At 41.6% G+C, this 24,475-nt stretch overlaps 1 protein-coding gene across 2 annotated transcripts in view; it reads left to right on the forward strand.

Moving 5' to 3' along the window:
* Positions 1-23,389, forward strand: part of LOC142776423 (uncharacterized) — a 36,395-nt gene extending 13,006 nt beyond the window's left edge. Inside the window, exons 4-5 of one of the 2 annotated variants that reach the window (XM_075880052.1) lie at positions 18,632-18,750; positions 21,471-23,389. In XM_075880052.1, coding sequence (XP_075736167.1) covers positions 18,632-18,641 — 10 coding nt within the window. In that variant the 3' untranslated portion in view covers positions 18,642-18,750; positions 21,471-23,389. Of the gene's footprint in view, positions 1-18,631; positions 18,751-21,470 lie in introns of those variants that run through there. The other variant, XM_075880051.1, reaches the window with a different exon arrangement.
* The last annotated feature ends 1,086 nt before the right edge of the window (positions 23,390-24,475 follow it).

Here is a 24,475-nt window from a genome sequence, read left to right on the forward strand (position 1 = left end):
AAGATCGCTACCGCATACCACCATTAAATGAAGGGGCTCACCGAGCGACTAAACCACATTCTTGACTGACATGCTGGCCACGTACGTTTCCGACGATCACCATCACTTTGTCCACCGCTTTACCGTACATTCATTTTGCTTACAATTTGTCCCGTCACGAAAACGCTGGATTTTCACCATTTTATTTTTTGTATGGCTGTGGCCCTGTCTTGCCGTTCGACACATTCCTACCATCTGGTGTCATATTCTCAACGACCAATTACGCCCGCGATGCAATCACTTCGGCCGCCCATGCCCGAGAAGTCGCTCGTCAAGACCTCGCAAGCTTCTCAAAAGCAACGCTACGATCATCAGCACCAAGACACAATTGCCTCTTGGTTCTCTCAGTGCGAGGGTGTTCTCTGGACACCCTCGCGCTGTTTTAGCTCGGCTGAAAAACTACTCTCTTGTTATCCTGGTCCGTACAAGACATAGGCCAATATTGTGACGTGGTATACGAAATTGCACCAGCTGACGTGTTTTTGCTACGTCACATCAACAGTGACGTTCATGCTGCCAGGATCAAACCATATATACTTCGCCTTAACTAATGCTCCGTGATTTGTACCGGGATGGAGCTACGCTTGCCGGGAGGATGATGTTGCACTAAAAAGAACGAGAAAGCTCGCTTCGATTGGAGGAGATAGACCTGACACATCACCGCCTGTGCAATCACTACAAATACTGTCAAAACACCAACTCTGCACTCGTGTGCCTGTTTTCTTCCCGCAACAATATGGCTACTTCCTCTGCTATTTCTAAATGTTCCACACGTATGCTGCATGTAATTTCAGCTTTGAAACCTGTCTATCATTACGGCAGTGTAATTAGTACTCTTGTAATACTCGGTCACGTTAACAAAGCATGCAATTTACTCTCTGCCAAAAAACAAAGCAAAGCCTCCGCTTTTGCCTTTCATCGACCTCTGTTGTAGTCGAGGTGCACGTGTCCATGAATATTATTAGTCACTGCAATGGTGTCCCCAATTTTTGTGGCGATATAAATTTTCTGGCCATGCTTGTGGTAAATTGTGCCAAGTTTGTTCATAATTTGTTTTTCTATGGTGGTGGTTGACACGCATTCAAGCTGCGAAATGCATCATGCTTTGGCTATTTCTTCCAAGATGTTGTGTATACCCAGCTTGGTCAAAAGCTAGTTGAAATTATTTGGCTGTGCACAAAGTGTCTTCATTTTAGGGGCTATCATGACATGTTATTGTGATATTAAATGTACCTGAAATTTGTTACATGTACTGAATATCTCTAATGTCCCTGAGCTATTTCTCAATAAATCTAGTCAGTTAATTATGTGATAGACAATAAAGGGAAGTATATTTACATTGCTTAGCCGGCTCTTGTTCAGATGTTGCCTCGCTTTCATTTTGTAGATCAAAGTTTCTGGCTGGGCTAAAATAGTTTTAATTTTGTGGTCTCATGTGATACATTCTCTGATGCTTTTTGTACCTGAAGACTGGAAGTTTTACAAAGATGCTTTGGAAACCTTGAGTGCCCCAGAGGAGTAGGGACTTTAGTAATGAATTATGTCTAACAAAATAAAACCAAATATGTTTTTCACCAGGTTTGTCACATTTCATGCACACTTTGGGACATTGAGTGAGCGTGAGTCTCTATCCTAGGCCATGATTTTTCTACTCCAAACTACTATATGCTATTTTAAAACATCGACACTGGGTGAGATACTGAACAATCCTTTATTTTCACACAACTGCAGAAACCTGCATAAAGCCTACACATCTTTCAGCACAAAACAGATATACATCTATGCAACTGCAAACCTCCCATCAAATTATACATCAAAGCAACCACAAATCCTAAAAACGCATAGCATAAGAGGCACAAAGTATGTTAAGGGCCTTTTTATGTGTGTTGGGTATGCGTGAACAAGAAAGATATGCTGAAACAGACACAACAGAAGTCTTCAAACTAGTGTACGAAGTCCCATAAGAAGCACTCAACAAGCATAATTGTGTTATCGGTGTGAAACACTACGTGGTGCATATTTTTGGTTGGGTGTCTCATTTTTGGCACTCGCTATTCCGCAGACTTTGCACAAGCAACCTTTGCAAAATATTTGACCATTATTGCCCAGCCATCTGCATCAAAATGGATATATATCTACATATTTTGCAAAATGGGCATAAAAGTTTGTTTTAAATACATTTAAGGTGTGCTGCAAATAAAATAAAAATGGGTTTAGAGCATGAGCATTCGCAGAGGGTGCTGCTACAGGTTGTTGCTTTCATTCCTTCGACATAACAAGGTGTCTGGCTCTCATCCCCGTATTTTCATTACATGGTGGTTCATGAAAAAAGTTTGAGATTTTTAGGTGTTGGGCGACCCGATAACACCACCATGATTACCTTGTCATGTGCATAGACACATACACACACGTAGTTCACCAAACTTAATCGCGGCATTCAATAGATCATCTTACAATAGACTAATGGAAAAATGCAGACGTGGGTAGCTGTTAGGTTCTGTCGGCACAACGAGCAAGTTTTGTTATTTTTGGAATGTCAGAGGTGTCTCCTGAACACTCCTTGAAGAACGACACCACTATAGAATAAGTGCACTTAAACCAGAACGCATAACACCTAAAACGACAGAAAATAACAGTGTAGAAATAATCACCCCTACATCTCAAGATAAGTCATGAAGAAAGGCATAAGCTACATGTCTAGTGTCAGACAGTTGTGCACTACTCTGTTCCTAACATACTGGTATGTGCGGAGATAAGGGATGACACAGGAGTACATCCCACCAAGGTCAGTAATGAAGAAGATGCCTTAAAGCGAAGCACAGCAGCCAATAAAGGGTATCGTAGCCATTAGTGTCTAGCGCCTCAAGGATTTGTCATATCAGGCAACCTCCCAGAGATCGGGCTACAGATGCCAGCACCGCACCTGGGCAAGGGGGATAGGCATTAGGCAGCGCATATACAAATACTCAGCAGCCATGCTTCATTCAGTGGCTCAGGGGCTGACACTATACTGCATTTACTACGTGTATGCACATGTTCTCGCACCAGTAAAAATATAAAAATCTTAATCAGCAGAAAGCTTTCATCGATGTGCATGAATGTACTCAAACAAAAGCCTGATTAATGAGACAAGCATGTTTTCTTTTTTCAGACAAAAATTACCACTGCCTTCAGTCAGTCACTAACAATGCCACATAAACGCTGACGACAGTGTAACAAGGATGAAATTTTTAGTTAAGTTACACGACATGATATATAAGGCATGTCAACTGAATTATTTCCAATGTCTGGCTTCTTTAAAGAGTTCTTAAATCTAAGCAGACGGTTGCACGCGGTAACGCTGTTTTTAGTACAGTTTAAGTACTGTTGTGTCACTGTTTATGTGGTAGTAATATTTTTATGTGGCGGTACCACGGCCAGATAAACACAACTAAGGCTCCTAGCAGGATCAATAAACTACAGTGCTATAGAAACAGGTTGTTGTAGAACTATGGGCCTGCTGATGGCCGTCCAAATGTGTGCTCCCGACACAGGAAGCGGGGCGCTATGATGCCCCACGAGGCAAGGAGTTCGACGAAAACTACTGCAATGGTTCTCGGCTTCCCGGCCACACCACCCTGCTTGAGAAGAGTGGTGTCCGGGTAGATGACAACCAGCCTCGATAATTGAGCGTTGTGAGCAGCAGCCCTTTTTTTGCTCCATTCCACGAACGTGAGACGTATGCCCCAGCCCTTCTCACATCAAGAAAGGGACACGTTGATAAAATGCGGTGGCAATGCCTAGTCAAAAACCTCGACCTGCAGGCGAGCGTGGGCTCAGTGGAGACATCATCGTCTGGTTTCATGATATGTTTGTCACGTAGCAAAATGCTTGTCCTGTAATTATTTAAATAAACGTCAAACTTCCTTCTACCGAGGGAAATTTAGTAGGGAGCTTTAGCTTGTACGTATACTTCTTTACGTTACCGTGTTACCGGCACCCGAGTTTTAACAGCGTTTTGCTGCACATACGTGAACCTTTACTACGTTCGTACATAAAAGTTTACGTTCACCGATGATGATGATCATGGATGCACACTTATTCGTTTTCTTTCAAATAAAACTCAATCAGCGCTGCAGAGCAAGTATAATAACTTTTAACATGTGAAACTATCAAGTGTTTTGGTGCTATACCTACCAACAGCCCCCAAATGTATGGCCTAGAGCCTGTTTTTTTTTTCTACCGAGTCTCTATAAAACGCTGCATTTATACACTATTCAATAGTCCTCATGTTTGGGAGGATGTCCAAAGCATTTTCTGGTATGCTTGAAACAGAAAGCGGCACCCACTCAGAAATTATTCTGGTGAATGGAGGGTACAACGACAATAAACAGCACTTCGGAAAGTTGCACTCGCTGATCTTATTATAACGCATTAGCATTCGAAAGACCAAATGCTCTCGTACGTTGTTATAAGCATAGGTAAAAACAGTTACACTCGCACTGACACGACTGGACAAGCCACACTTTGAAAATGTGCAAGATGTATGCGCACATAGAAGCATGACGTGACTAGCAGACGACACACGGAGCAATCCACCAGGAGACGACTTTGCTTGTTCTCGCGACCGATAGATTTCTGTTGGACTCCAGCAGAATCTGAGCTCTGGCACGGAGCACGACTGCTTGTACTTGTCCAAGGGCACGTGAACGTTTTCTCAGCAACAGCAACAGCAGCAGCACACCAGCAACCCACAGCCAAGAATAACAAGTGCTAAGGTCTCTGGTAGACTAAGGTAGACGCCTTGGCTCATGTCAGAAAACCCAACGCCTGATATGCATGGCCTAAATATCTTGCTGCTTCTCTATTTCAAGTTCTTTTTTCAGTTCAATTTGCTTCCCTCACTTCTCATGCTTCAGAATTATAGCCGTGGTTTTCTCCAAGTAGGATTTCGTTTATTATTTCTTTTTGCTTCTGCACGCCAGTGCCAGTTTTTTTTTCACTGTCCTCCACTGCCATATCACACCCCGCCGTGGTGGTCTAGTGGCTAAGGTACTCGGCTGCTGAGCCGCAAATCATGGATCGAAACCCGGCTACGGCGGCTGCATTTCCAATAGAGGCGGAAATGTTGTAGGCCCGTGTTCTCAGATTTGGTTGCACGTTAAAGAACCCCAGGTGGTCGAAATTTCCAGAGCCCTCTACTATGGCGTCTCATAATCGTGTGGTGGTTTTGGGACGGGAAACCCCACGTCAATTTATCACTCATATCACGGCACACACTTGAATACAATACCATAACATCATTCGACAATAGACTTTCTGCAAACATCAAATGTTCTTGTGTATAATAAAAAAATATTAATACAGTAAATTGAAAAGAATTAAAAAAAAGCATAAGATTACATCAATTAAATGGAAATAAATAGTCACTGAGGGAGGGTGGTTCAAGGCCGAAGTACATAGACACCTGGCTGTCATACAGGCAGGTTCGGCGATTGTTGAGAAATGTAGCAACCTTATACATCCTTCCCACTCTCTGACATCTCACTTTCAAGTTCTTGTGAAAGTCTACAAATGTGAAGTCTGCAGCCACTTTGCCAAAGCCCCGCTCAACAGCCTGCCGTACAGTGCTCATGCACTTGTTGAAGTGCACCTGGTAGTTTTGAAAGCGGGCGCCTCCATAAGGCTTCAAGAGCAGAGGCTTTAATGGGTAGGCTGGGTCTCCAATAATCACATATTTGTTACCCCTGGCAAGCTTGACAAATATTTGTAGAGCCTGGTGTCTTTCAGGATGCCTGCAACAAAACAAAATGTGTCACAAGTTTTCTTATGCCAGAAATGTTATGTTATCTTTTATGTGTTCTATTAGTCGGTGTTTCGATTCAATTTCTCGTGATATATTCTTATTTTTTCACATGTGTTTTTGTTTATATCCTGCCTGTTGTACCTGTTCTGCTTGGACCAGTTCTTGGTCTGCAGTATTCAATAAATAAATAAATAAAATAAAAAACTTGGCTGATGCATGAGTGTCAGTGCATAGCATTAACACAAGGTTTAGTGTCAACAGTCATTTTTGTATCCATTTATTGCAACATGGTTGTAAAGAATGGCAGAGAATGCCATGCCGGCTCTATACCGTGTCTTCTTCCCAGACATGCTGCATACTTGCATTTGACAATATTTGCCATTTAAGCTAATCTGACAACTTTCTAGCAAAACAACTAATATTTCAACTAAAAACATGAAAAGTTGGGAAGTTCATTACACATGGCTGCAAGTGACAAAGTTTTCTTGAAGCCAGCTCTAAGAAAGGAGGCAATTTTTCACATTGTAGGATCTTGAAGCAATTGGGGCAAGTTGAATTCACCAGATCAAAATTATTGTGTTTAACTTGCATTTAAGGAACAGTATACAGTGCAACTGATTAGATTACTGTATGACGGATGTGAAATTACTACGTGCGACTTTTTTGCATAGCATGTAACAAAGAAATGTTTAGCTTGCACTGTAATCATCAGAATATTTAACTGCACTATCATAAACCCTATAAGGAAATAATATTAACGAACTTTTTGAGGGCCAAAAAATGGTTTCCCAGTAATGAGCGCCAGTGGAGTGAACAATGCTGATGCAAATGTAGTACCTGCATGTGGCCTGTAAATGTTGAGTTATTGTTGAAATCAGAACATTCACCTCCCAACTGTATTCCACAGTGGAGAAGTCGGGTTTCACGCTATTGCAAAATTTGGTGTACGTGAAACGAAAACTTTGTTAGCCGGAATGGCATCTTGGCTTACGTTGTTGGTAGTCACTATATTTACAGATGAATCGGTTGAAAAAAATCTTAGTAGTCACTATATGTACAGATGAATTGGTTGAAAAAGATTATGCAAGATCAGGTAGCTTTCCTTCTCAGCAATCTGTACTTCATGCAACTGTGTGCATGAATACTCTTTGGAATGTCACTGACCATGTGGCATCACATTTAATTGCATGAATGCAATTATTCTAAGTTGACTGTGAAACAGTGGTTACTCGAAAAAATCCAGGAGTTGTATTCAGCCATATGGTCAAACATAAGATGGCTTTTAGATGAGGTGACTTATTCATCAATATTGTAGAGAAAAATTTCTCAGAACTTACTCAAGTGAGTGGTATATTATTAGTAATTTATTCTCAATGCATGGGGAGTGGTTGCAATCGCGGCTACCTACCTACTGCGGTTGCATCTTTCAGCGACTGTCTTGAGCGGTTGCTTCCTTCAGCGACTGCCACAGAGGCTTCCTCAAGCGCTAACAGTGATCTTAGCCATATCTATTCGCAGGATAGCTGCTTGCACTCTGCAAGTCAAAAATATATCTCAGTATGCTGACATTATACTGCCCTAGACAAATAATAATAACACTACACCAAAAGCTCACTGCTCAGCTGGGATCGTAGCACGTGAGTTATGACCTAGGTATGTTTGTGATATGACAATTTGCCATTTGCCAGCTACAAGCAGAGTTTCTGCAAAGGCAAAATCTTACTCGTAGCACTTACCAGCATCATGACGCCGTCCCCTGAATCTTGCTGGCAAATAGGGCCATTGGCACACATAACAGCCTGATACTTCTGGCAATGAAAGCGCTTGTGCCCAGAGTGGTGCTCCTGCTGGAGCTTAGATGGCCGACAAATTCGTCGTGCAGTGCCATCTATGAAGCCCCAGCAGTTCTTCAGTGGAGCACCTTTCTGGTGCATGGCCTAAAAGGAATGACAAAAGAACAGATGAAGCAGCTGCCAATAGCATTTATGCACAAGTACAGTTTTCAGATATGATCATAGTAAAAAACATTGTCCTTGCTCTTTTCTTTCACATGGACAGCCGAGACACACAGACAAACAACAAGCGTGAGCAAACGAAACATTCTCACATGCGTTCTAGCCGTTCTTGCAGTGGTTTTACGCTACTGTCTCCACCACCCGCAGTGGAGGGCACTTTGCTTTTTACTTGTACCATAACAGGAAGCGGAGTTACTCACTGTGTCTTTCAAAACTCTAAGGGGCATCAAAAATCATTTTATGCCAGGCAGCGAATAAGTCAACTCAAAATAACAAATGACGTCTTTAGAAGTCTAAGAGTGCACGTCACAGTGGCAGTTACAGTGAGAGGTGATTGATACACAAACATGAACAGTTTCCTTTTTAGACCAGGCTGTATTCCAAAAAAGTGAACAGCGCCAAATATAACAATGATGTCTTCTTATTTTAGCAGTAACTATATGTGAGAAAGTAGTAGCAATTATTGTTTATGATGCTGATTTTGTGATTCACACCTATACGTTTACTAGAAATATTCATATTCAAAGCTTACTCAATGATAAAAGCAGACGCAGCATAAGGCTACAGCCAGCTTGGTGCTCAAGAACAAGCTGTACCCAGTGCGTCAGTGTTGAATTCATTACTTACAAATATTTTCACTTAAGATTTTACAAAGACGCACTGCAATATGCAATATAATTGAAGGGTGAATTATGCTTGCCTCTCCTAACCCACAGTTATACTTGTACTCCTTGAACTAAAAGGACACTAAATGCAAAAAATGTTTCATGTCACATTAGAAGGTCAACGATTAGGAGTACCTAAAGCATAAACATTATGCACAGCAGCAATTTAGCAACAAATATAAAGATAAACGTAGAATGAGAAGCCAGCCAGAGTATTGGAGCTTGCTTAGACTCGCTCGAAAGATATATTTTGCTCTGGGCACTTGCTCCAATTCAGACTCGCCAAAAATTTTCTCCTCGGACTCAAATTGACTGAGTTTTTTCTCCACTGCGTTCACTTAAAATCAAACTCGCCAACTAATTGCTGAGACCAACCAACACAGATGCACAGCTTGACCAGAGTCTCGATGAGCCTCAGTGTGTTGCCACATGAGTCTACTAGCATAATATTACCTGTCTCAGTCATGGTGTCACAGCTGTTTGATGCCAATATCTCAAATAATGGGTGCTCTACTTTCAATATTGTTAATGAAACATGTTTTACTGGTGTCTTTAATCCGGTAATATCTGTATGACATACATGACTCACACGAAATACCGTTATAGATGGATCCGAGCAACTTTATCAAGGATTTCCGGTGAAAGAATTGGCATGAGAGGTCATTGCACCGCATTCTTGTGCTCTCGGTGACTTGTTTTTTTTTTTGTTTTTTCATGTGTAATTGTCTTCTTGCACAGTAGAAACAGGGTTGCAAAAGAATAAACAGGCTGCAAAAACAATACAAGCTGACAAATTTGCATGCAATGTGATCGCTGGAGGGTGCCCATGTTTGTCTGAGCTCAAAATTGTAGTACAGATGTATTCTCTCAGTGTGTGCGAATATGTCTTTGAACTCACTTCGAGGCGAACTGAACATTTTAAACTTCGAGGAACGAACAGACGCATTTCAATGCATTTAACCAGTCTGAACCAAAGATTTTACTGCAGCATCCTGCTGCTATGCCGTAAAATCGCCAATTTAGTAGACTCGCAATGCAACGAAATTGAAATCAGTAATTGAATTAAACGTGACACATTTTGCCGTTTCAACTTTCACACCTGCTACTATGGATATTCTGCCAGTTTGTGGACATGTTACGACTTTGCTTCATACAAAAAAGTGATATTCGCACAAAATCGATCGACTTTCATGCTTACCTGTGAAAACAGTTGCAGGTTCTGGAGGTTCATCCAGCTATGAACTGTGAGATCTGCAAGCAGGTGTCCAAAGTAATATTCGATGTGAGACATTACTTTGGACACCACACTTGAGATCGTGGAGCTGTGGCGGTTGAATATCATCTCCAGGTCACAAAGTCGATTTGGAGGTGCCGCAGTGTCATACACAAAGCCTTGAGATCTGACACTCAGACGCGCTGCGCACTCATCACTTCGCCGGGAATGAGCAGGCCAACGATCAGGTCGTCCAAATCACCTTTGTGAAACCTAAAGTTACGATAGAAGGTGGTTCCATCTATGGCGTTGATATCCAACACGCCGTTCTCGTGAAGGTTCCTCCGCAGCTGCGGCTGTAGCAAATCCATAGTCAGTAAATCGTCGGTGTACTTCCGCAGAAGACTTTGAGCCAGGAATGGATCTTGGAGCAGACTCGTTGCCATATCGACGACCACTTCTTTGCGTATGCGGCCAGCCGCTGACCTTCAACCAGAGAGGCTTAAAGAACTATGCGGTGGCTGCTTATAGCCTTCTGCATGCAGCCAACATTAATGGGTTAGGTGATTATATAGCATCAAAACACTTGATAGTTTTACATGTTAAAAGTTATTATATTTGCTCCGCAGCACTGATTGAGTTTTATTTAAAAGAAAATGTATATGTGTGCATTCATGATCATCATCAGTCAACGTAAACTTTTATGTACGTACGTAGTAAAAGTTCAAGTATGTGTAGCAAAACGCTGCTAAAACTCCGGCGCCGGTAACACGGTAACGTAAAGAAATACACGTACAAGCTAAAACTCCCTACTAAATTTCCTTCGGTAGAAGGAAGTTTGAGGTCTATTTAGAATAATTACAGGACAAGCATTTTGCTAGGTGACGGACATATCATGAAACCAGACGACGATGTCTGCACTGAGCCTATGCCCGCCCGCAGGTCGACGTTTTTGACTAGGCATTGCCACCACATTTTCCCGTGTCCCTTTCTTGATGTGAGAAGGGCTGGGGCATACGTTTCATGTTTGTGGAATGGAGCAAAAAAAGGACTGCTGCTCGCCGCGCTCAATTATCGAGGCTGGTTGTCATCTACCCGGACACCACTCTCCTCAAGCAGGGCGGTATTGCCGGGAAGCCGAGAATCATTGCAGTAGTTTTCGTCAAACTCCTTGCCTCGTTGGGCTGCATAGCGCCCCACTTCCGGTGTCGGGAGCACACATTTGGACGGCCATCAGCAGGCCCATAGTTCTCCGGCAACCTGTTTCTTATATTATGAGGAAGAGGAAAGGGGTCACCTCTTTCTCGGTGACTCGGCACCAGACCGATTCAACAACGTGTTCTGTGGACAAGTACACATGCACGATTCCATAGCCACTCCACTTATAAAAGAAAGCTGGAAAATTCTTTCTGACACTAGCAATGTAAATTCCTGTTTTTGTAACCCCTGCCCCCCCCCCCCCTGCATACCCCTATTTTTTTTTGTTCGGAAAGACTCTTAGCAGAAAGAACATGCATATTTAGGGGATCACGCATACCTACAATCGCGGAGAGAATTAGGCGGCACTTGGACAGCCTTCGTAATAAAGCTGCGTCATTTGAGTCACCCGTTGTAAGGCCGCAAGGTTGAGTTGAAACGAAAAGGAAGTTAAAAAAGAAACAGATGTGACTTCAGGTACGCGTGAAAGTGTGTACAGTAGGCAAGCGTTAGTAGATGATTTCTAATAGCGTGAAAAAGAAAAGTTGCCAAATTTTCGGCACCATGCAAGGCTTTCGCGATTTTGGGAGATCATCAAATCCGGAAATCAAAAAGCAGGTACAACTGGCCATGTAAAAAATTAACCGAATTACTCGCAAAAGTGAGGAAAGAAGCGTACATTTAGGGGCTCATTATTTTGTTAGATGTCATACGCATCATATACTGTTTTCTTGTTGTATGAGGAAGAAGAAAAGGACAGGGATTTTAGCCATGCCTTCTTTCGTGGAAGAGTGTGCATACGCCAAGCGGGACGCTCAAATAACCTGAATTGTCCGTCACATCATTGGTAGGAGACTCGACTGCAGAAAGTGCGGTTGCTCGCCAGTTTTCAATGATACCCAGCTATGAAATAAATGCGAGAAGGAACTGATGAGAGCATATATTAAATGTTATGATATGCGACAGGGAACTGACTGAAGTATATAAAATTTAAAAAAGGAACATAGCCCTGATTGTGTACCTCCCGTAGCGTTATCACGAAAAGACGCTGATCATCTTTTTAGAGAAATGTAATTTAGAACGTATCGTGCCCTTTGTTAAATCTTTATGGTTTTACGGCGCATGGCCACGTGTTGGTTATTTATTATGTGATTGTCTCATGCGCAGTGTTTTCATCTGTAACAGCTGCATCACATGTAGCACATGTTCGCCTTAGTTTTCTTTTCAAACCGTGTCGCTTCATTAAAAATACTGACGTCCAAGCTTGCGTGTTGAATCTCTTTGTGTGGGTGCGTCTTTCAAGGCTGGCTTTGTCATTCTTTTAAATAATATGCAAGTAGGTTACCGCCAAGAATCATGTGAGACATATGCAAAGACAGTACCCAAAAAAAACAGCAAATCGACAGATTGAATGATGATTGGCGGGGCGAAGCGTTCGTCAGTCCGCTCGTGCTTTCGTACGCGTATTCGTTCCTGCTTCCGTTCGTCCATGCGTCTGTCTGTGTGACCGTCGATGCATCTGTCCGTCTGTGCATCTCTCCATGCATCAGCACGTCTGTTGTTCGGTCTGTCCGTCCGTGCATCTGTTCGTGCGGCCATTCTCTGTCTGTTCATCCGTGCGTCCACCCCTTTGTCTGCCTGTGCATCTGTCAGTTCGTCCATATATCTGTACGTCCGTCCATCTATCTACTAAACACTCCCAAGTACAGCCATCCCACATAATTTCACCTATGTATTCATCATATAAAAGTGCCGCCATCCAGCGGATATATTCAGCGTACCTAACGTCTATGCGAAGTTGATTCGGGTTCTGACGAATAGCTCATGAATAATAACTGCTTCAATTCACAAAATTTATGCATCCACTTGTTCAGGCATTACCGACGAGGTGAAAAAACTGTCCAAGATGAAAATCTGAAATTTTCAATACTGAAGTAGCAAGCATTTCTATGCAGAGAAAATTGTCATATGCTAATTAGAAAAATGTAAGACAGAGTGAATTTAGCTCATTTTTTGTTTGCCAGGTTTGTGCAAAGTTGCTTATTTTATTGCTAATTCACAATTATTGCACATTAGCAAGACTATGTCATATTTTGTAATTACCAGTGCTCACTAACATTGTGCAGCAGTGCTTGACTGAAAAGTTCTTCAAATAATAAATATCGCAAACATTTTTTGGTCGTGGCGTCATCTGTGAAAAGAACCATGAAGTTGTCTCGTGTCAGTTCTGACGTTTGTCAAAAGTGATGCGGCTAAACATGGCTATGCCGCCGAAACCTGTATGGTTATTTCTCCATATTTCAGACATCAGTGTCTAGCCCAGTAAGTAAATTTAGTCGCTACGTCTTCAATACACAATGTAACCCCAAGAGGCTGCTGAAAAAAAAGAAAGAGACGGAGTGACAGAAAGAAAGAATGGAACAAAGAGTGCCACATTCCTGACCAAGCCTAGTGGTTTGGCAATTGTGCCTAGGATTCCAGAACCTGCTTGGCTGCTCGCCTTTGTAGCCAGGCGACTGCAGAAGCGTTTCTGAAGTACACAAAGAACTTGACCTTGCCTTATATTTTTGAGACTCATAGGACATTATCTGGTGGTCTTTACTTTGCAAGGACGTGAGGAAGATTTGGCAGTGTGTTCCATGTGACACTGGTTGAAGGGTAGTATAACATTGGACCTTTTTCGAGAGACTAGTCTGCACATGGGAAGTGGTGGCGACATGACACGCGTCGGGTGTTTTTTTTTGGGGGGGGGGGGGGGAGAGGTGGGGAGGTCACAAGGCCAAGCAGCCTCTATAAATGTTGCACAGACTGGCAACAGTTTCTAACTCAGAGGTAGCTTCAATCGTCTGCAAATCATTTCTGAAAAATACTGAGCCCCCAAAAATTTTTTACCAGTGCGTGGCAGATAACTTCAGAGGCTGCGGAGCCCTACTTTTGACTTTGGTGACCTTCATAAGGTGCTTTTCGGACTTCAAAAGAGCCCACTGGCAAGTTTGGGGATAGTTTGCGGAACGTTGAGGAAACAAACTTTCATGCGTGCTGTAACTATATTATAAACTGTGAGGTAATGAGCCATATTTCCCTGACTGCAGCAAAAAGTGCGGATGGCTGCGGGAGCTCTATAGCGTTCCTAGCCACGCGCAGCAAAACAAACGTCAAGTGTCTCTACCCCTTCTGAAGTTTGGAAACAATATTTTCAGTATGCCAACTTCTTAATAAAAATGTGTTTGCTAGTGTAATACTCTCAAATTACGGGAACACATGTACTGCGAATGATCATTGTGTCCACGAAGATCATTGATGTGATGCCATTTGCTTGTTGTAGTAGGCACTGACTGGTCTAGCAGACAGGTAGCAGAAATAAAGCTTGAACTGCACGAAATAGACAAGATGGTCACCAATTATCTCTAGCAAAGCTTAGCTTTGGCAAATAATCTGTTTGCTCATGCAAGTAATGTTATAGCTTACTTTCTAGGCACCCGGCCTTCACTGACCATAGCGGGACATAACGCATTTTTTCTCAGCATCGGCCACCATAGCCACCTAAAAAATGAGACGTTTGCAGAAAATGTAGACGCACTCAAGCGTATTTCTCGAATGAACTTCTTCGAGTGCTCACTGGGTGCAGCTCCAAAGTGTGAGCCACCTATTCCCGTGCACCTCCCAAATGACAAATGCGATACCCGGACTGGTTTTGCAGCTTCCACTCGCTAAGCCAGGGGTCCCAATCAGCTAGCGTGCTGTCCAGACACTCAAGATGGTAAAAGCACAAAGGGAGTGAGAGCGCGGGAGGCAATTTCAAGTTTGAAACAAAAGAATCGGAACCTTGAAAAAAAAATACTGTGCATGAGTTTTCGCAATGATCGTATCACATGCTAGTGATATGAGTACTCACATAGGTGAGCAGTAATGAAGCAATTGTTTTGTGTGATCACTTCGTATACCACAGCACGTTGCTGCTGTTCTAAAACTGGAATGTAAATATCTGCTGTACCATGGGCACAAACTGATGAAATTCTGACAGGTCTACCGTCGCATTCGTGAAAGCCTAGTAAATGCGCAGGTGGGGTGTGAAATTTCTGTCCCAAAAAGGCTCCCAAGATCCCATATGTGTTTGTTTTAGACGATTTTAATGCCAGAGCAGCCATCTTTTTCTGCTTCTCGGTCAACTGTATTCCCTTGCCAAAAGCTTTCTGCACCTCATGCGGTTTGTCAGTTTCTCGGGGATCTGCCCAAATTAGACCAAGCAGTAATGCACTTGATGATGTCATGATTTCTAAACTTTTGGTGATCTATGATGTCAATCAATGATTTTATTTAGCACTTTAGTAGACAGCGACAGGCACTTTTCGCACTTGATAAGGCCTCTAAACTTTCCCGACCAAGTGTACTGTGCTGTTTGTTTTGTGGGAACGTGCGAATAATATTAACTTTTCACACTTAATTGAATACTGCCTAAGGCATATCATTTAAATATCCGCTTTTTAGATTAGAAGTATGCATGAATATGAGATCATAAGATTAGTAGTTCAAAGTTCAGCGAGTGCACTTTGCATCTGTTTTACAAATTAATTGCGGTGCGAGCAGAACTCTATTCATAGCTGAAAGAATCGACTCATATGTTTCTTTAAATCTGAGCACTGCATTGGCGTATGTAAGTGTGAGACCACCCTCTAAGTATGAATGTTGCCCTGCTTGACCTTATCAATCCCTCTGTCGGCTCACCACGCTTGCACCACATCATGACCGAAGTCACCCTGATCCCTATTCATGTTCTTGAAGGTTTCTAGTAGCTATGTGAGAAAGAAAAAGAAAGTGGCAACCAATACATCTGTTAAGCGATACATGAGTCTAGTAAGGTTTTGGCTGGCAAATTCCTTCCATTGTTCATGCCCATGAAATCACCATTTTTTCGCTCACTGCAAGGCATTGTGTAATGATAGCCAGGAAGTTATAAAAGATAGTTTTCCGGGTAGCTTCTGTTTGTGGTGACATAAGTGTCAAGCGGACCATGCACAACACCCGCAGTATATGTGCAGAGGGGTCCACTGTTAAAGGGAACGCCGGAGCACATGTCATCTGCTCTAGTGTTTTTTACAAACTGCCACATCTTGTGGCCACGTGAGCAAGTAGAGGAGGTGACATTTAACATCCCCTGAAAAGGGTTTGCAAACCTCGCCAGCTATCGCTCGTGTCTCTCAACTCACTACATTCCCCCTGTAGGGTTGTTTCTAGAACGAATATGAATAGCACCGGCAGTGAATAATGCTGCCGGTTGGAGAGTAAAGCCCTGAATAGAAGGCCATCTTAGCACTTCTGTTGAAGGAAGAGTGCATGATGTAAAGCAGAAGTGGAGAAAGGGAAGTAGCAGGACAGGACGTCTGAGATTATGCCCATCAAGGTGCTGCCTCACAAAGACTGGTGTACAGCTGCGGCCTGCTAGCAATGTTTGAAAAATACAGGCAGATCTTGAGAAACACTGAAAGTAAATGGTTTATCGGAACAGAAGCTGCTCTCAAGTGGAATTTTGATGCTTTTGTCTTTTTTTTCCTGTTTTTGTTCAGTGTGCTTTAAGCTCCGACAAAGACATTATAAAGTGATGCATATTAGAATATTTTGAATGTCAGAAAGATGGTATGTTGTAAACGAAATGTCGTAAAATGCAGGTATTCAGTTGCCTTGCATGAGGCAAAATGTTGGTAACATAAGTTATACCAGTATAATTAAGGCTAGGCATTTTACGTGAGTTAGCCATGTTTCGTTGTGAATTTGCAGCTTAACATGATCTTCAAGGGAATGCCTCTGCGAAGCCACTGATACAGTGTCTTCATGACGAGGATGTACATAATTTTTTTAATCTTATACGACGAAATGTAGAGCAAAGAACTAAGCTTGTCCCATTTTAAAAAATTTGGGAAATTTTGGAATTTCACTTAAGGCAAATGCATGGACAAAATGTAGAGCAAAGAACTAAACTTGTCCTATTCTAAAAAATTTGGGAAATTTTGGAATTTTACTTAAGGCAAATGCATGAAATTGGGTCAAGTTTGTTTTGATGCTTTAAATTTAGAAGAAGCGATCTGATAGAGTGAGCAGCACTCGTTGAGCTCAGTACTAACCAAAAATTTAGTGGTCAACTGTTGCCCTTTTTGATTTAACACAGTTTGTGTAGCCAAATAGAAGAGAGTCATGGATAACGATTTCCAAAAAAACAGTTCACTGGCAATAGCATAATTATGCGATGGTAGATTATCAGTAGTCAACACATGGCATGAATGCTGAGCAGCAATGTTTATTTCGCCTCAGGAGGGAATTATGTACGCAAAGATAGAAAACAAGTCTTTAAATATTTGTTTTTTGTTTGAATAAATTTTTTTCCTCAGGAAATATTTGAACATATGCCAAATTAACATGGAAATAAAACTCTGCTCTTTAGTCATCATAATATGTACTCCGACTTTACACAACAAAATATAACAAATCTACACAGACATTTCGCCTCTTATGTGAGTGGTATGCTTAGTGTGCACTGGCACCAAATGTGTGGAGGTGACCGAATTGACTGAATGTCTTGTATGTGTCTACTCATCTAGATAGAGGCCATGATTGTTGTTGCACGCTGACTGGTCATGACAGTCTAACCACGACTAGAAAAGCTTTCTCTTCCCTCTCCTTTGTTCCCGAGCCAGTGTCGTCGAATTACGGAAGTCGAAGGCATGCCCCAATTTCAAGCAGTGTTTGACGGGGTTTCTCTGGGAATGCATGGCTTTTGTGATGTCCCCTTTGTGTTCATTAAAACTCGCTGACAACTACCTGCCAGTTTTGTCAATATAAATGGTGTCGCAGCCATCGCACAGAAACATAAACAACCCTGTTCTGATCGTTCGCAGGGATGCTCTCTTTGGGCTTAGAGAGCATGTTTATCAAGGTACAATGAGGCTTGAAAATCGTTTTATTTTCCAGTGGACAAAGTGCTATTCGAACAGAGTCTAAAAAGCCTTCAACATAAGGTACAGAAAGAATAGGTTTTGTGTTTTCTCGCGGCACACTTCTTGTTCCCTTTTGCATGCGTTTCTGGGTGTTGTCTATAAACTTGCTCAGATAATGACTTTGTTACAATTCACTAACCACGTTTTCCATCTATATCACTGCAAGTGCTAAACAATGATATATGCGACACCTTATGCATGAGTGAAATAGGCAGAAAGCGACCAACAGGGCTCAAAGAGAACAAGGGAAACATTGCAAAAGCCACCCATGCCACACATTATAAGACAAAACTCGACGAATACTGTTCGACAAGGGGACATGCCTTCGACTTCAATAATGAGACAACGCTTGTTCGGGAACAAAAGTGGGGAAAGAGAAATCTTCTCGAGTCGTGATTCATTAGTGTGACAAGTTGGTGCGCGACAACAACCCCGGCCGCATACTAAGCGACATACGAGACAAGCAGCAAACTGTGTAACCTCCGCTCATTTGGTGCCAGGGCATACTGAGGATGCCAGCTGCATATTTGGCGAAACGTGTATGTAGTTTTTGCTATATTTTACTTTGTTAAGTATAAGTCTATAATTTTAATCATGAAATGGCCCGTCTTTTGGAACATTTTTACATCTGCTCCTTAGTTATAACTTGGCTGCATACTGTGGTGTACCAAAAAACATGCTGATAATTTCATTTTGATGTTTTGAATGAATTTTTTATTTTGTTTTAGGTACATATGAACGTGCCAGAAGAAGAAAATGAGGAGCAGTATTTCATCTTACTTTGCCACCAATGCAGCTGATGAGGAGTGACGGAAAGGAATACTACGCTGGGAGTGCCATCTTTTTGGTAAGCACCATATTTATATTGCAATTTGAAACTACTAACAATTTTCTTTGTGCATTATTTATATTAATTAGCTCAATGAACATTGCCATTTTGAAAATAACAAGGTAGACGGAATATGTTTGAGCTGAAGAACTGAACTAAGACTGTAAATAAGCTCGAAATATTAATTTTTTGTCATCAATAATAATTAAGGAGCCAATCACTCAGCTCAATAAAGCTTCACAAATTTCATCTCTGTACTATTTAAGGGGGGACACGGGTCTTAGAAGGCCAAAAATCACAAAAAAATTGACTTTTTGAAGCTGACAATTTCGAAATCTGCGCCTATTTTCGCACTTATCTGAGAAGTTTCTAGCTTCTCGCGTCATTATCGCTGGCACAAAATCAAGTTATAACATCCCTGTGAGAAGAATTTGAGCACAAATTGATGCTAAAATCGCGCTTTTTTCGTGCCAAACTGTTGGCTTTACACACTAGCTATTGTGTTCATCTTGGTCTTGTTTGGAAGGGTCGTTCTTCATCTTTAGTTTCCCGCCACTGCTGGCTCACCTTGCTCAATGGTTTTTTAGCAAAAATGCATCATGGAAAAGCACTAGCGTGTGATTCAATTGGCTGCTTGGGGCACGTGACCAAATTTAGGCATCTGATTGGCCAAGGGGCGCTTTCGGCGTCTGCTTCACCATCGTGACGCGCACGGACATGCGCCATTTTGTCATGGTGCTACTGACTGCTTGTGGCAGTAAAGAAGTTTCGTGCTACAGTAACTTGTGAAGCGGGTGTGGCAGTGGTTCGTTCGCTGTGAACTTCAGAAAGATCCCCGCTATGGCTCAGGACATTGAGGATAACGAACTCGACGCGGTCAACGGCCGTTGCCGAGTCACCGGTGTAGGCCTAACTCTCGTATGAGCCCGTTGGTTGCCGACAACGTTACTGAGAACAGCTGTGTTTCTGCCTCATCAGTTAGAGGACGGCAAGTAAAAAGCAGTAGTGAAGCTACCAGAGATATCAATCTTTGTAGTGACGAAACAAAAGTGCAGTCTTATCGCTAAACACGCCGATGTGGTGGTTCCCCCGCCTGACGAAAGGACCTTGAAATGCGCGACAAGTCGTCCGAGTGGAGTATGCCGCGCGACGACCAGCAACGGAAAGTCAATCCGTTCACAGTGAACATGCTCGCGGCCCTCGCAATGGAGGCTACTGGCAACAGGTAGACTGCTTTTAACGACATGTTCGCAATGTTGTCGCGATCTCCGCTCGAAAATGCGGCAGTCTTACGTGAAAAGGAAACTAACACCTCGGCACTTGTGTAGTTTCGAAATTGATGAGCGAGGGAGCAACTTTGGTTCGCGACACTTACAGGTAACTTATTCTGGATTAGCCGGAAAACATCGTTGCATTATTCGACGGATCATGAATGACGCACGCACATTTGTCGCACATCGCCGTCAGTACAGTCACCGAATTCATAAGCGGCCTCGCGGCAGACGAGCACACGGCGACAACTTGCTACAGGACTAGAAGAAACGACACGCTCGTACAAACAATCAGTCCTGTTTTGTTCCCGGTGCATATTAACTGACTAAAAGTATGTGTGCCATGATATTTTTACCTCGGAACGGCGAAATTAAGTTTGAACAGCATTATTCTCGAAGAACAGATTTTGACCAATTTCTTTTGCTTGTTCGCTAAAAGTGGACCTATGACAACTAAAGCTGTAATTTTTTTTTGCACAATGTAGCTAAATGTGCACAAAAAACAATGTTGAAAACCTATTTTTAATGGACAGCTTCATTTTTTTTAATTTAATATGAAAAATTTCTGTATTTGGTTACATGCAATGAACTTTACTGTGCTGTAATTTGAGAAGTACTTGTTCAATTTTCGATCAGCTTGCAGCATTGCATTTCTTAGGCTTTCTAGCATTTATTTATATGTCAATGGCTATGTAATATAAGTGCATACATTTTTACAGTTAAAAATGTTGGAATTCTTTGTTTTCTTCATTTTCTCAAAATGGCAATTTTGTACACCCTGCATGAAAATTACTGCAATATATCTGAAACTATTACATATAGAAGAATATCTTATTTTGCAGCATGAAGCTATATGTTTGGAGCACATAACATAGGAACCAGATTTTGATTTCTCTTGATGTAATTTTTTCAAACTAGTCTTTCGTGTGACCACACAATGGCCACATTCAGGGCTGTGAAGTTTAGTGTACTATAAAGTAAGAAATAATGACCCATTCCAAAAAGTGCTTCTTATATTGCATGTCTTATGCTTTCTACTGTCAATCTCTATGTTATTTAAAAGTTTTGACAGGTGGTTATTTTTCTGTTATGGTAAGAACAATCAAAATTGTTATCTTGATTATTTAAATAACTAATGAAGCTACAGAAAAAATAAGTGTGTTTTTAGAATCCAAAGAACAAACTAAGTAAGCATGCCAACTTTTGTCACACTTGGTTCAAATATAATTGAGTGAGCCCTAAGAACCACGTCCCCCCTCAAGTTTCCTCACTGCTGTGTTTTTTCACTGCTGGATTGTGCATTGTTACATAACTTTCTGTAGTCCTGGCACAGCTTTGATAGAATGTTGCAGACAGATTTTGTCAGCCCATTCTCTGCATTTTTTTACAGAAGTGTTCCCATTTAATTATTTTGTTTGCTTGATAAGCTACTAGTATAGGTCTAATTACTTCCTCTTCATAATGCAGGCCCTCATTGCCAACCGATTTCCTCGCATCATAGTTTGTTCCATGGTCGTCACAGCCATCACCCTGCAATTCCTGTTTGCCGACATCGCCTACAGTGGTACCCCTCTTGGATGTACCCTGACCTGGCGAGCTTGTTCACTCAAGTCGAACCACATTGGCAAAGTCTCGAGCAAAGACTGGCAACTTCAACATGCTGCTCAGTTTGCATATGTGAACTCCACTGGGCATGTGAACTGTTGTGGCGGTATGGCTGTTAGTTGCTTCTCTGATGGTGATGCAGGTTAGTGTTCATTTGTCATTCTACTCTAAAAGATTGCATTTCCTGTGCCTGCTGGTGTTCCTGTGCCCACAAGTATGATTATATGTGTATCCCTAGTTGACATTTATGGTGTTATATTTTTTTTAGAAAGAGGGTACTCCGTCATAATACTCGTTCTGAATACCTTCGAAAAAGCAACTTTCTTATTAAGGACATCCGCAAACCAATGAAAGTACTTTGACACTTTTCCAAAGACGCGTATAACTACTCGCTACAAGATATCAACTTGGAAGCTGCATTCACTGCAAAACTAAAAAAGCTGAAATGCTAAAATTAGTGGCACACACAATGCAAGAAATGCATAAATGAAAAATACTAGACAGTTATGCAGAGCAGTGCATAACAATATAAAAATAACTTGAGCTCCCCTCTAGATACAAATTAATAAAATCTGGACTGAACGAACAAAAATAGTTGTGTCAAGGCAGTTTAATCATCGAATGGACAAAAGGACAACAACTTGGTAATGACGTTGCGTATTCGTTTCATAATCGTTGTGACTGGAAGGTCACTGTTTTGCGCGAATTACACTGAGCAGTTGCTCCACTGATCGCATTGACTTTTTCTGACCGAGTGTCAGCTACCTTAAATTTCAAAGGCGTATTTTTTTTAAGTAATCAATCGGCCACATTTATTTAGCGGCTTTTCGCGTGTCAGACATTATTCATTAAGTTCAGTTGCTTTCAAACTGATAAGCTTCTTTTGAAGTGCAACATATTTTGCTACACAGATGTCCGCAGGTTTTCCTGTTTTGGTAAAAACAAGTTCTTGTTTTGAACCTTTTAAGCTCCTTAAAAACAAGCTAAACCTGAGTGGGTAGTACCAGTCTTTCAGTGATGCTATGTTGTTTCTGTCTCTGTTCATGAAATCATGACACAGACAGTCAACAGCAGTGGCAATCATCATTGTATACAATGCATGCATCACTGTTGGAAAAGTACCGACAAGGCAATGGCTGTCTAAGGTATTCGTGTCCTCCTATGTATTTAACACATAACAGTTTTGCCAGTGTCTTCTTCCTTCCTTATTCACTTGCGCACTGATATTAAAAATACTATAGATAAAAGCTTTTTTCGTCAAACTTTTGCTAAAATTGTATACACAAGTAGTGTTTTCATTTTGCACCTGTATTTGTTTTCTACGACCCAGCAGTTGACATAGTATGGAACAAACTTGCAACGTGCCTTGTTCATATTAATTACTGAATGCTTAAATGTGTTTTGTAACACTTCCATTCATGTTTTACTCTGTGACAATGACAAATAAATAAGTAAGCAATCTTCGTAAATAAGTGTCTTGTTTTTCTTTCATATGGCATTCAGGCACTTCGGCATGTGCTTTCTTGCCTAAGCTGTGCGACTGCATGTGCTCAAGGTTGCTGCAATTCTGCGCATAAAAATACTGTACGCTCAACACATGCTCACTTATTGTAGTCATTGCTTACACAGAGCAAAACCACATTTTTAAATGCTCTAAAAAAATGCAGTATGTATATCACATGTGTTAAAAGCTTTGGAATTTGAAAAGTGTGTTTTTGATCTTACGGACATGCATAAGTGTGTTTTGACATTTTTTTAGCTCGGCTGTTCGAACACCACTTGTTTATGCATGTACGAATGTGTTGATAAAAGTGCTATAAGGAAACAGTTTTTGTTCATGGACAATAATGATGCAATTTTTCACACCATACCAGAGCTTTTTTTCTAGCCAGAAGCTTCGGGGTGGTTCCCATAACAGGTCAACGTGCCTTTTATTAATAACGCACACACAGTAGTATATATTTTCTGCGCATGTCGCATGAAAGTCAACACGTCACACAGCAATGATAAAAAAGGTTGTTGGTAGGCTGCTATCACGTTGTTGGCATGTTGACCTTGGGTTGCTTCTATGTTGCGAAAACATCGCCGTGATGTTGAAAATGTGATCCTAGACGTTGCCATATCGTCCTGAATGTTACAAGCAACGTTATCATGTGATCAAAAAAGAGGACATCAAGTGTGTTTAGGCAACGTTGCTGACTGACATCTGGGCACTTTTATTCAACGTTGGGATAACATTCTGCGTTACTTGGGACCATCGAAACAGCTGACCAAGACCAATCATGCTTCGCCTTTTAGAAATAAACAAGCAACAGAATGATATAAGCGATATTTCTGAAGATTTCTTGCCGAGTTATAAAATGAAATAGGAAAGAATAAAGTATATAAGTACATCGCAACACCCAGTGGTCCCATGAAGACATTTTTTTTAATTGTAGGTGTCTGCATTTTAACGTGAAGCACACAGTTGGAAGTAATCAGACCTAGGCAAAGTCTACTTCAATGATAAATGCTGAAGTACATGCTGGTCTTACCATAAGGCAAACACAATCTCAAAGCAAAGAATGATTAAAGTGCGATGAGCCACCATGTGAACAAACTGAAAAACTGGGATTAGATGACCCAATGTGTAAGTAAAATATAAAAATCGGACAGCAGTAGCTATGCTACACTGTTCAAAAGTTGTCGATGCGGCCAGGGCACAAGTTATGCTGTAAGGAAAGTTGAGGCCGCTGCGAGAAATGCTGAAACTGAAGAGTGCTTTATCCATGGAAACACATGGAACATCCTTTTTCGATGACTATGAATCAGGGATGTTTATGGACTATGGATGTTATGGAGTATGCACCTTTTCTGTGTTCAAGGGC

This window comes from Rhipicephalus microplus, chromosome X (assembly GCF_043290135.1).
Source record: "Rhipicephalus microplus isolate Deutch F79 chromosome X, USDA_Rmic, whole genome shotgun sequence".
Lineage (NCBI taxonomy): Eukaryota > Metazoa > Arthropoda > Arachnida > Ixodida > Ixodidae > Rhipicephalus > Rhipicephalus microplus.